At 36.1% G+C, this 12,527-nt stretch overlaps 1 protein-coding gene across 1 annotated transcript in view; it reads left to right on the forward strand.

Moving 5' to 3' along the window:
- The window catches only part of STK31 (serine/threonine kinase 31), a 39,778-nt gene that overhangs the window by 8,229 nt on the left and 19,022 nt on the right, over positions 1-12,527 (forward strand). Inside the window, exons 5-9 of the mRNA XM_016217006.2 lie at positions 1,340-1,498; positions 2,889-3,247; positions 5,190-5,364; positions 10,524-10,639; positions 12,027-12,186. Coding sequence (XP_016072492.1) covers positions 1,340-1,498; positions 2,889-3,247; positions 5,190-5,364; positions 10,524-10,639; positions 12,027-12,186 — 969 coding nt within the window. The remainder of the gene's footprint in view (positions 1-1,339; positions 1,499-2,888; positions 3,248-5,189; positions 5,365-10,523; positions 10,640-12,026; positions 12,187-12,527) is intronic.

The following is a 12,527-nucleotide window of genomic DNA, read 5'->3' on the forward strand; positions in this document are numbered from 1 at the left end:
AATTTGATGCTTATTTATCCCTTCAGTGCTTATTCATAGTGGTAATAAGATCTGGTTCAATGAACTTATAAATTGATTAAAACATACATTTTTTACCTAGTGAATACAAAAGAAATGAATTGCTTAAAAAATCCAGATCAGATCCAGGAATATTCTTCTGAATTTAAGTTGTCATATAATCATTCCAGATTGTCTAAGAATAGATTAAATAATCTTTGTTGACTAATTTTTTTTTGTATTCAAGTTTTTAATAATTATGTTTGATTCTTGCTGAGAAACTTTGAAAAGTTCATTCTATTAAGATTGAGTGGGAAAGTAGCATTTTATTGAACCTGAGGTTATGTTTATTTTTTACTAAGTTGATGTGCATATTGTTAATAATGAAGATTAGCTTGCAGCTTTCTCTTGCCTTGGTTAAATGTGATGAATTTTTTCTTTGCGTTTAGCTATTTATGTTATTTTGAATTTGTGGGAGATTTTTAGTGGGATTTGTGAAGCAGAGATTCTGAATAGCTGTTTGGTGACAAGTGTACATTGCGAGCTGTGTAAAAGCATCTCTGTACGCTTTCCTTTACTGTTTTTTTCAATAGTGGTTTTCCTGGATTTAAAATGTTTTTATAATATATATATTTTATAAATATTTTTCTTAGTGTAATGAGGAGATGCTAAGATGAAACAATTTGAGTAATGTTTCAAATATCTTTCTTATTACTGTCAAAGATAATGGTTTATCTTAATGAAATAGACCTTTCTAATAACCTTTTCCCCATAATTTGACAGCTGCAGATATTTTGCATTTGCTTTTGATTTGGCTTTAACATTTTAAATTAAGAAGTAAGATGGCCTTTGACCTTGTGATAAACTATTTTTCTTTTTAAACAGATATAGAGCTGGAGGTAAAGATGAATTTGATTCATTTTCAAGGTCTAATAGTTAGAATGGGTTTACTTTTTTGACAGGAAGTTTGATAACTTTGCCTGTCTTTTCAACTTGAATTTAAGAATGTTGATTGATTTTAACATTCCAGGTAGGAGAAGGCCATAAGCTTCATAGATTTATGTTTACTTAATACCAGTTGTTTATAAAAAAGACAAAATGAGAAATGGTATGGTTGGAAATACTACTATTTGGTACCAAATATAGAAATCACTGGGTTCTCACGGACTATGGATTTTCCTTATTTTGAGGATATTGCTGGAGCTCTTGTTTGTCAGTTAGAGGTAAAATGCTATCTTGATTTATAAGTAATTAATAGAAAGCAGCAGATTGGTGGTTTCTTTGAGATATTTAATCTTAGTTCCTAATTAATATTTGTTTCGTTCCCCTCCCTCACCCCTAGTGTCTGGTGAGATACATTGACTATGGAAATACTGAAATTCTAAATCGATCTGATATAGTTGAGATTCCTTTGGATCTGCAATTTTCTAGTGTTGCCAAAAAGTATAGACTTTGGGGACTACAGATTCCTTCTGGCCAAGAAGTTAACCAGTTTGATCAGGCAAGTCACAGATTTTAAATATTTTTTGTTAATGGAAGTAAAACTATGTGCTTGAAACAAAGTATAAGTGTAGTTAAATTTCACTAATTTCTTTAATATAAAAAGCTTTTATAAGTAAGTGGAAAATATGAATTATAGAATAATTCAAAGGCAATTATACAATAACATGTTTGTACTCATTTTTGCTGGGTAAACATCTTGATATTCAGATAAAAGTGGTATATATGTGTATATATTTATATAATAAATATAGTTTTTTCTGTTGTGAAAGCTTAAAAGGAGAGTCTCTTATTTGATGGAGAAAATGATGAACGTAATTATTCTGTTGTATTTGGCTTTTGAGAGAGTATTTAAGTAAAAGTGATCTTTAACCTAGCCCTGGTCATAAATATCACACATTTGAAATTAATGGAGTTGTAAATTAATCAGATATTATCATTTTGGCAGAGGCTCATACTGTTTGATGTGGTAATTGGCAGTGATGTTCTAGTAGTCTAGATTCTAGTTTGTATTCATTTCCATTAAATTTTGGGTAAGACACCTGATAATTTCAGGGGTAGTCTCACAATTTAATTAAATTGTATTCCAAGTTCGGGCATCTGTCTTGGTGTAGAGTGTGTCCAAGTAATTTTAGGAATTTTAATATTCTTGAGCTACATGTAGGCCCTTATTAAAATCTCAAAGTATCATTCAATTCCAAATATGTTTTAGGTGTATCTGCTTAGTGCACAGGATGGATAATCAATAATTAAAAGTTAGCCAATACATAATTACTCATATGGCTTCTCATATGCCACTTGTACAGGTGTTATGCCCTTAAACAACATTCAGTTTAAGAGGGTTTAGAATTTAGGAATTTCTAGCATCTCATATTCTGTAATTTCAATTTGTTGATTAAAAAAAATTTGATATTTTGTGCTCTTAGTTCTGTTTTTTGCTTCTGCTCTTGCTTGTCTGTCTTTAAAACCAGAGTACCGGTCTTGCTTTTAAAATATTTTTTAAGTTTTGTTGAATTTTAGCACCTTTTCTAGGTACCAAAATTTATTTTTATGTGCTATAGCTTCTGAGGACACCATTATGTTTAGATGGGGTCAAAATGGTCAACACAATCTGCTTGGTTTAAAATAAATTATTTGAGGATATTTAATTGATACACATTAAAAAAATATAAAAATATGGGTGTCAGTACAGGTATTAGCTCTACTTCAGCAAGTAGGTAATTGGACTATATTCATACTCATGTGGAAGTATATTTGCATAATAAGATAAGACCACTTCTATAGAGATTTGAGAATGAATAAATATGAACATTGGAAAAACTGGGAAAATAAGTGAAGAAAAAACATGTTGGTGTAGTGGTTTATGTCTTTTCCTCCCCTGTCTTTCTTAGGGCAGAACCTTTTTGGGGAGCTTGATCTTTGAAAAGGAAATAAAAATGAGAATTAAAGCAACCTATCAAGATGGAACAGTTATTGCTCAGGCTGAGTATGGCACTGTGGATATAGGGGAAGAGGTGGCTAAAAAAGGATTTGCAGAAAAATGCAAACTCACTCCCAGCACTAACATCTGTGAGGAAAAAAAGTCGGATCCTGGCCAGCTTGTTCTCAGGAACCTCAAAGGCCCCATTCCTCTGTGGGGGCATAGATCAAACCAGTCAGCCCTCAGCAGGCCGAAGGGGCGCTTAGGTGCGAGACAGACGCTTGACTCGAAGGAGGAAAATGATGCAGGAAATCATGTGCCATTTCCAAAGTAAGATGGGGGGGAGTTTAGTCTTATCTAATATTTAATTCACGTAGAAGTCCTGTCATAGTAGAAGTTAAGGTGTATGTTTTTGTAGTCCTCAGCTATGTCAGTGATGTTGAGGAATGATACTAATTATTTCTATTTTTCTCAAACATGTGTTACTCTCTTCTTTAGCAGGAATGCTTTCATTAAGAGCCCTCCTGAAATCATTACTGAATTGTTTAAAGTTCATATACCAACTCCGCATGCCAATTCCTTTTTTAAAATTCTTGTTTTTAATTTTTCAATTACAGTTTACATTCATTATCATTTTGTATTAGTTTCAGGTGTACAGCATAGTGGTTAGACAATCATATACTTTACAGAGTGGTCCCCCTATAAGTCTAGCACCTACCTAGCCCATACATAGTTATTATGATATTATTAAGTATATTTCCTATGATGCACTTCACATCCCCATGACTTTTTATTTTATTTTATCCTCACCCAAGGATATTTTTTCCACTGCTTTTCAGAGAGAGTGGAAGGGAGAGAGAGACAGAGAGAGAGAAGTGGGGAGAGGAAAGATAAACATTGATGTGAGAGAGAGAGACAGAGACATCAATTGGTTGCCTCCTGCATGTGCCCCGACCGGGGCCAGGATAGAGCCTGCAACCGAGGTACATGCCCTTGGCCGGAATCAAACCCTGGACCCTTCAGTCCACGGGCCGACACTCTAACCACTGAGCCAAACTGGCTAGTGACTATGACTATTTTGTAACTACCAGTTTGTACTTCTTAATCCCTTCACCTTTTTTCCGAGTCCCCTCCCTTCTGGCAACCATTAGTCTGTTCTCTGTATCTATGAGTCTTTTTCAGTTTTGTTTGTCTTTTAGATTCAATTGTCGAAAGATACGTATTTTGTTCTATAGATTCCACATATAAGTGAAATCATATGTTGTTTGTCTTTCTCTGACTTATTTCACTTAGCATAATACTCTCTAGGTCCATCTGTGTTGTTACAAATGATACTTTTTTACAACCAGCTAATATTCCATTGCATATATATACAACTTTAAAAATCTCTTCTATTGATGGGCACTTGGGTTGCTTCCATATTTTGGCTATTGTAAATAATGTTCCAATGAACATAGGGGCACATATATTTTTTCAAATTAGTGTTTTTATTTCCTTGGATATATGCCCAGAAGTGGAATTGCTGGGTCATAAGCATGCCAACTCTCTTGAACACATTTATCAAAAATAGAATCTACCCCTACATATGAATTATTCAGGGAGAGTTAGAATTTCAAATAAGCTTTGAAGTTTTTCCTGTGGCTTTGGGAATATTTTAATGAGTTTCAAGGTATTGCCTTTTTTTTTTTTTTTTTTTTAATCGAAAGAGAGGCTCTTTGTTCTTCCTGTGAAAACGTACTGTGATTAAATTTGATTATTACAAAAGGAGTTCACTTTTTAGATAATTTTGAATCATAAACTTGAAGCGGAAAGCCACATTTGATGTTTATAAGTACCAAGCCATTCATACTTCTGTATCGTGATCCAAGTCATGGTGCCATGTGTTAGGTGATATAGTTATTTGTTGGGGTTTTATCAGTGCTTTTAGGAACTAAACTGTCAAATGGAGTGGGGGTGATGGGGAGGAGGGATTGGAAGAAACTGATGCAGAGTGCTTTCTACTGTATTTGTTGGAGTTGATACTGCTATGAGGAAGTTGGAATATATATTTTTGAGAGTTGGAAGCATTGTTCCTGAAGTATGACTTCACGTATAAAATCTAGTTTGCATTAAGATACTTTTTAGTGTTGATCTAGGTAAAGGTTTTAGAATAGTTTCCAAAATTAACTTTAAGATATATTATGGTATAAAAAGTCCAAGATAATTTAGATTTCTGATCTCTGTCAGTCTTACACATTTTGGTTTTTAAAATGAGTGAATTTGTTTTTAACAGGGAATGTTTGGCTATTGGAGACTTTAATTTAGGGTCTAATGTCAGCCTGGCAAAAATTAAGCAGGACCAGAAACTGATTGAAGAAAATGAGAAGCTAAAAACAGAGAAGGAGGTTCTTCTAGAAAGTTATAAGGCATTAGAATTGAAATTAGAACAGACTGCCCAGGAACTGCAGGTATGGTATGTTCAGTGGCTTAAGTCAAGTAAAGAATGACCAACTGGGAAATCTGTATATTCATCTACTCTTATTTGTTAAATTTTCTGTCACTTTTCCTTTCCTTTCTGTCCTCTCCCCCTTCTGTCCTCCTTTCCTTCTTTCTTTATATTTGTTTATATATGAAAATTTTTTTCTTATACTCCAAACTAATCATCTTTGAGTTTTATTGGATGTTTAAAGATTAATAATTTCTCATTTACATTTCCTCTTATGTTTTTTTAAAAAAACTTTTAACTATGCCCTGCCTGAGTGGCTCAGTTGGTTGAGCATCTTCCTGTGCACCAAAGGGTTGCTGGTTTGATTCCTGGTCAGAGCACAAGCCTGGGTTGTGGGTCTGATCTCCAGTTTCTAACACTGATGTCTCCCTCCCTCCCTCCCTCCCTCTCTCCCTTTCTCCCTCCCTCTCTCCCTTTCTCCCTCCCTCTCCCCCTCCCTCCCTCCCTCCCCCCTCCCCCCTTCCCTCCCTCCCTCCCCCCTCCCCCCTTCCTCCCTCTCCCTTCCTCTCTCTCCCTCCCTCTCTCCCTCCCCCTCCCCCTCCCCCCTTCCTCTCTCTCCCTTCCTCTCTCTCCCTCCCTCTCTCTCCCTCCCTCTCCCTCCCTCTCTCCCTCTCTCTCCCCCTCCCTCTCTCTCCCTCCCTCCCCCTCCCCCTCCCCCCTCCCTCTCCCTAAGCATGTCTTGGGGTGAGGATTAAATGAAACAAAACTTTTAACTATGGAAATTTTCAAACATTCCAAAAGAGGGAGAATTGAATAATTAATCCTTATGTACCCATCACCCAGTTTGTACAAATATTAAACATATGGGCAATCTTTATTTTTTTATTTTTTAAAATATATCTTTTTATTGATTTCAGAGAGAGGAAAGGAGAGGGAGAGAGAGAGAGACAGAAACGCCAGTGATGAGAGTCATTGATCGAGCATGCAACCTGGGAATGTGCCCTGACTGGGAATTGAACCCTGATCGCTTTGATCCCAGATCGACGCCCAACCGCTGAGCAACGCCCAGCCGGGCTGGGCAGTCTTTAAAAAAAATCTAAATCTCCTGTTATTTTAAAACAAATCTCATTGATAGTATTTTACTATATATGCTTTAGTATGTATCTCTAATAGAAAATAACTTCAAAAAAAGATATGATCATAGTATTATTTGTACTTAAAAAATGAACAATAATTCCTTAATATCATTTAGTGTCCAGTCAGTGTTCAGATTTCCCATATTGTTTCATGAATGTCCTTTTATGATTGGTTTGTTCCAATCAGAATCCCATTTAGGCTCATACATTGCATTTTGGTTGATAAAAGTTGCTTAATTAGCATCTTTGTGTTGTTTAATTAGCATCCTTGTGTTGCTTAACAGGTTCTTTGATCTTCATGCACTATTTCCTTAAGGTAGTTAAGTGTCAGGGTTTTCTTAGATTCAGGCCAGTTTTCTCCTGTCCATCCCCCCAAAATACTGTTTGTTTTCAGATGTGTAGTTTTTCTGACACCAAATACATTATTCCTACTCTTTATTTCCAATACCAACTGGATGCCCTACAGTTGATTTTTGCCACTAAATATCAGGAGTTAGCTCAGACACCACAAGTTAAGGACTCAGTCACACAAGACTTAACCCCACTTCAACCACCAGCCACAAATCAGGTCCTAAGGCTACCCACACTTCTGCCTGGCAGACTATAAATTTGAAGGTTCCTATGGTCCCCCCCATTCAACAATTTGCTAAACAACTCACAGAACTCAGGAAAGTGCTATACTTATGATTACAGTTTTATTATAAAGAATATAACTCAGGAACAGCCAAGTAAAAGGAAGAGATGCATAGGGGAAGTTATGGGGTGGTGGTGGAGGTGGGGTAGGGAGTAAGGGATGGGGGTGTATCTTGCTTGCCATTCTCCCAGCACATGGATTTGTTCATCAGTCTGGAAGTACCCCCAAACCTCATTATTCTGAATTTTTTTTTTTTTTAAATAAAGGTTTCATTTGATAGGCCTCATTGGTTAAATCATTGATCATTGGTACTTGAATTCAGCCTTGAGCCCTTAAATCATATGTGATATTCTCCAGGGAGCTCTGTGTCATAAATCCTTGGGTTCTGGCCACTATAACTAGTTTTTTAGCCAGGGACATCCTGCTAAGGGCATTTCAGAGATACAGTCTCTTAGAAAATAGTTTGTTTTCTTTAGAGGTCTAGTTGACAAAGAGGTTAGACTAGTCACCTGCCTTTACTATTTTCTCTGGGGGGGTGGTTCTGTCCCCATTCATGAAGAGGATTACAGGTCATCTGATTTATGTACTGAAGATGTAAAACATCTCTGTCAACCCCAGAAAGTTACTTGGTGCCTCTTTCCAGACTTTCCTGTCTTCCATCCATGGCAGCTACTATTCTGGTTTATGTCATCATAGTATAGTTTTCCGGGTCCTCTACTGTATATAAGTGGAATCCTCTGACACATGATCTGTTGTGAATGGTTTTATTCACTTAATGTCTGTGAGATTCATCTATGTTGTATGTATCAAGATTTTGTTCATTTTTATTGCTGAGTAGTTTTCCATTGTGTCAGTATACCATAGTGTGTTTATCCATTCTTTTGTTGCTGGGCACTTAGGTGGTTTCCACGCGCCCGGCCGGACGTAGCTCAGCGGTTGAGCATCGACCTGGGATCTAGGCGATTGGGGTTCGATTCCCAGTCAGGGCACATGCCCAGGGTGCGGGCTCGATCAGTGACTCTCTCATCATTGATGTTTCTATCTCTCTCTCCCTCTCCTTTCCTCTCTCTGAAATCAATAAAGATATATTTAAAAAAAAAAAAAAGTGGTTTCCATGGTTTGGCCATTATGAGTAAAGCCACTGTGGATGTTAGAATATCCTTCTCTGTCACACTGATCATCTGTTCTTGCATGATGTCTGCTTTATACATTAGAGCCTTTACCATGTTAATCATATCATGTTTTATTTTTATTTTTTATTTATTTATTTTAAAATATATTTTTATTGATTTCAGAGGGAGGAAAGGAGAGGGAGAGAGAAAGATAGAAACATCAATGATGAGAGAGTCATTTATCGAGCCTGCAACCCGGGCATGTGCTCTGACAGGGAATCGAACCCCGATCACCTGGATCCTAGTTCGACACTCAACCGCTGAGCCACGCCTGGCCGGGCCATATCATGTTCTAAATTCCTGGTCTGATTCTTATGCTTGCTTTGTCTTTTCCAGCTCTGTTTTTTGTCTTTTAGTGTCTTGTAATTTTTTTCTTGATAGCTGGGCATGATGTACTAAGTAAAAGAAACTGCTATAATTAGGCTTTTAGTAACGTGGTGATAAGGTATCAGGGGAGGAGAAGTGTCTTATGGTTCTAAAAGGGTTTCAGACTTTTAGTGAGCCTGTGCCTCTGGACTGTGAACTTCACACATGCTTCTCATTCCCATTAAACCCCTGTAGGTAGGAAAGATGGCGGAAGTGGGCAGAGGTTGGTTATTTCCCTTCCCCCAGGTTAGTTAGGCTCTGTTTAAATAAGCTTTCCCTAAGTGAGATCTTGTTAAGTACATAAGGGCCTGGCATATTTTACTTTTTTAATTTTTAAAATTTTTTAAAATATATCTTTATTGATTTCAGAGAGAGGAAAGGAGAAGGAGAGAGAGAAACAGAAACATCAATGATGAGAGAGTCATTGATTGAGCCCGCAACCTGGGCATGTGCCCCGACCGGGAATCAAACCCCGATCGCCTGGATCCTAGGTCTACGCTCAACCGCTGAGCCACGCCTGGCCGAGCGGGCCTGGCATATTTTAAAATAGTTTTTCTCCTCCCCTTGTTGGAAGCTTGAGGGGATTTTTCTCTGATATTTACAGTGAGAACCTGGTAGAGACCCAGGAAGTAAAACTTAGAAAAATATGGGGGCATCCTGAGGAGTGAATCCCCCTGGAGTTTTTAACTCTGAGTTGTTTACACCAACCCTCCAGCAATTTGTGAATTTCAGTTGAGTTGCTCCAGCACTGGAAGTCAGAGGGAGTGAGTCCTAGTAAGCCCATGTGCGGGTCCTTTAAGTGAAGCTGCCTGGGACTCCAGCAGCCCTCTGTCTTTCTCAGCCTCAGTTCCCGTTGGTTATTACAGCCAGAAGTCATGGGGACTTCTCTTCCTAGCACTGAAAACCTGGGCTGGGGGGCCTGGTGTGGGGCTAGTTTTCATTGACATGTAATTCATTAGCAATTTGTATTAAAAATTTCCTTTTATAGAGTCCTGTGAAAACATTAAACATTTTCAGAGATTAACAACTTTTTATTCCCCCCCTCCTATTTTTTAGATTTATGTAATTTCTGGAGTAATTATTCTAACAATTACAGTGGATAGAAACAGTTTTAGAACAAGCACCACTAATTCTTCATGGTTACCCTGCTCAACAAATGGGAGCAGACATGAGCATACTTGAGTATAGCCTACTATTAAACTTTTCAGTGCATGAGGTGATGCCCAGCCAACTGAGCCACACTGGCCAGGGCTAGTTCTCTCTATTTAATGGAGAGAGTGTGAGGACCGGAGAGCATGTTGTTTAAATATTGAATAAAAGTTCTGTGTTTATGTAATATCTGGTTTGTATTAGTATTGGAATAAAATTACCAGGTTTTTATCCATATTACAGCTCTCTACATTATTTTGGATATCATGGTAGACATATCTTTGACATACCACTTAGAATCAGGGAGTTTAATATAACTTGGGTCAAGGAAATGATATTTTTGGTCCTTTTGCAATGCAGAATGATATGAGAATTTATGAGAAAAGAAATTGTCATTGATAATCATTTGGTTTCTGTGAGGATCTTTTATTTATCTTTTTAAAATCTTAAGTATCGGAATAAAGTATGTGAAATTTTGTTTCTATTTGGCTTCTGATTAAGATGAAATACTGTATAAGAATCTAATCTGTATGAGGGCAGAAGACTGGAATAGGTTATATTTTTCAGATCCCAACTAATAGGAAAATCAGTGTTTTTGTTATCCTGTGGCCTAAACATTTTTTAACCTTTAAATTTTTCATTATTTCTAAAAATTATTTAAATAACGGTAGAAATACAGTTTCCTATTTGAGTCTCACTGGGATGTGCTTGTTCTTTGTTTCAGGAAGAGAAAGCAACTATCATGGATTTAACTAAACATTTAAAAAGCACTCTGAAGACTCATGTAGGTACCAGAATGAAAAATCTGGCAGCTAAGGTTGAAAGATTGAAAGAAATTAGGTAGGTAAAAGCATATTTTTGAGAAGGATAATTTAAAATAATGGTTAATTAGTTGGCATTCTGTTGTATGCCTACCATTTTTCCTTTGAAATTTAATCTCTGTAGTTTTATAACTTTAAGGGGAGAAACTAAAAATAGTTACTCCTGAGACAAATTTTGAATTGTTTTTGTCAGTGTTATATTGTTACTAGAAAGAATTATATTGTTCTAAAGTCACCTATGAGAGTGAAATTAAAAAAAATCAACAGATGGGAAACTACTATGTCCAGTTGTTTTGCTTGATGTTATTTTCAGGCCTATATGGAAACTAAAGATTTCAGTAATCTAAGTTAATTATACTCTGGCTAAAGAAAGAGAAAAGTGGTCTTCATGGAGTCAGAAGAAAAATAGATTCGCAAGTCTTGTGCAGCATTTATTCAGCATTTCTCATACTCTGTGTCAATTTTGTAGGTATTTTATCTAATAGAGGGCTGCTTTATTATTGGTTAGGAATAATTTCTTATACTCTTCTGGAAGGTGAAAAAAATAGTTCTCCAAACAACCTAGTTCCCTTTCATGCTGCACTCAGAATTTACACCAGTAATTCTTTTCCATGTGCTTGAAACATTAAGAAGTTGCCTTGAATGAATGCTGCATGTTGGTCTTTTGTTCAGTGAAAACGTATTCTACAGTATAAATCCATCAATTGGCATCTGGTTTGTAAGTGTCTCAGTAGTTGGTGTGTTTTGGTCTCTCTAGAAGCTAATCAGCCTGTGATGTACTACTAAAATTAAGTGGCTATGCTCAGAGTTGTGAAACAGACTTTGGACCAAAGCAATCTAACATATTTCAGTCCATATTTGAGGAAATAATGTGCTACTTGAATGGTGGCAGTCTAGCTGGAAACTAGAAAAGAGAATATGGATGGGCCTTGTTAGTTTTGCTACTAGTTGGCTCCCTCTCTGATTGCTCTTTTTAAAAAAAAAAAAATATATATTTTTTTAAACTCTACAAATACTGGTCTGCTTATTAGGGTACAAGGCCTGTGTGTCTGTAGTCTTGGTAGGCAAGGTTAACTAAATTTAAAATTTGCAAATACATACTTATAAATCTGTTGACAAGAATTGAAGGTCCATTTGATATCATTTAAAGTCTGTAGACTTTTGAAGTTGTCCTTTTACATAAAGGTTTTAAAAAATACTTAATTTTTTTCTCAATGAAATATGTTTTTTAATTAAAAGTTTTTATCAAAGTTATTTATGATTTTATATAAAGTTTTAAAAAGTACCTCTTTATAGCCAGGTTTATAAATAGTAACTTTAGACCATACTGTTTAAGCGCCACTTTTTCTCTTACCAACTTAAAAGTTTCTCCATCTTTTCCCTGTTTCTATTTTAAAAAAAAATAGACGTGTTAACATCAGTGTTCGTTTGGGAAATGACCTTTCAGATGCTATACAAGTGTTGGATGAAGAGTGCTTTACTACCCCAGTTTCTTTGAATGAATTAGAGATAATTTGGGCAGAATACAATCTGGCTCAGGAGAAGATTAAAACTTGTCAAAATGTGGTGGGTCAAGAATTTTTCTCTATTAACGATTTTTATGTGTTGAACATAAGGAGATACCTTTTGAGAAAGTAGGACTGCAGATACTGTAATTATACTTTGCATGAAATCTTAATTTTTACAGTGTCTTTACATTCATAATTTGATTCCTTTTATTGCTTGTAAGAAAGGTAGGAAAGAAATAGTGGTTGTAGATAAAGGATTAACAAAATCTTTTCCACTTTTGCATGAGAATTTGATCTTTGGTTAATTCCCTCTCTCTGTTCCCTTGGTAATTTGATAAAGTATCATTTTTGTCATGTTACTAGGCAGCATTGTTTAGGCAAATAAAACCCCTGATTGGT

This window comes from Miniopterus natalensis, chromosome 10 (assembly GCF_054644295.1).
Source record: "Miniopterus natalensis isolate mMinNat1 chromosome 10, mMinNat1.hap1, whole genome shotgun sequence".
In the NCBI taxonomy this organism is placed as follows: domain Eukaryota; kingdom Metazoa; phylum Chordata; class Mammalia; order Chiroptera; family Miniopteridae; genus Miniopterus; species Miniopterus natalensis.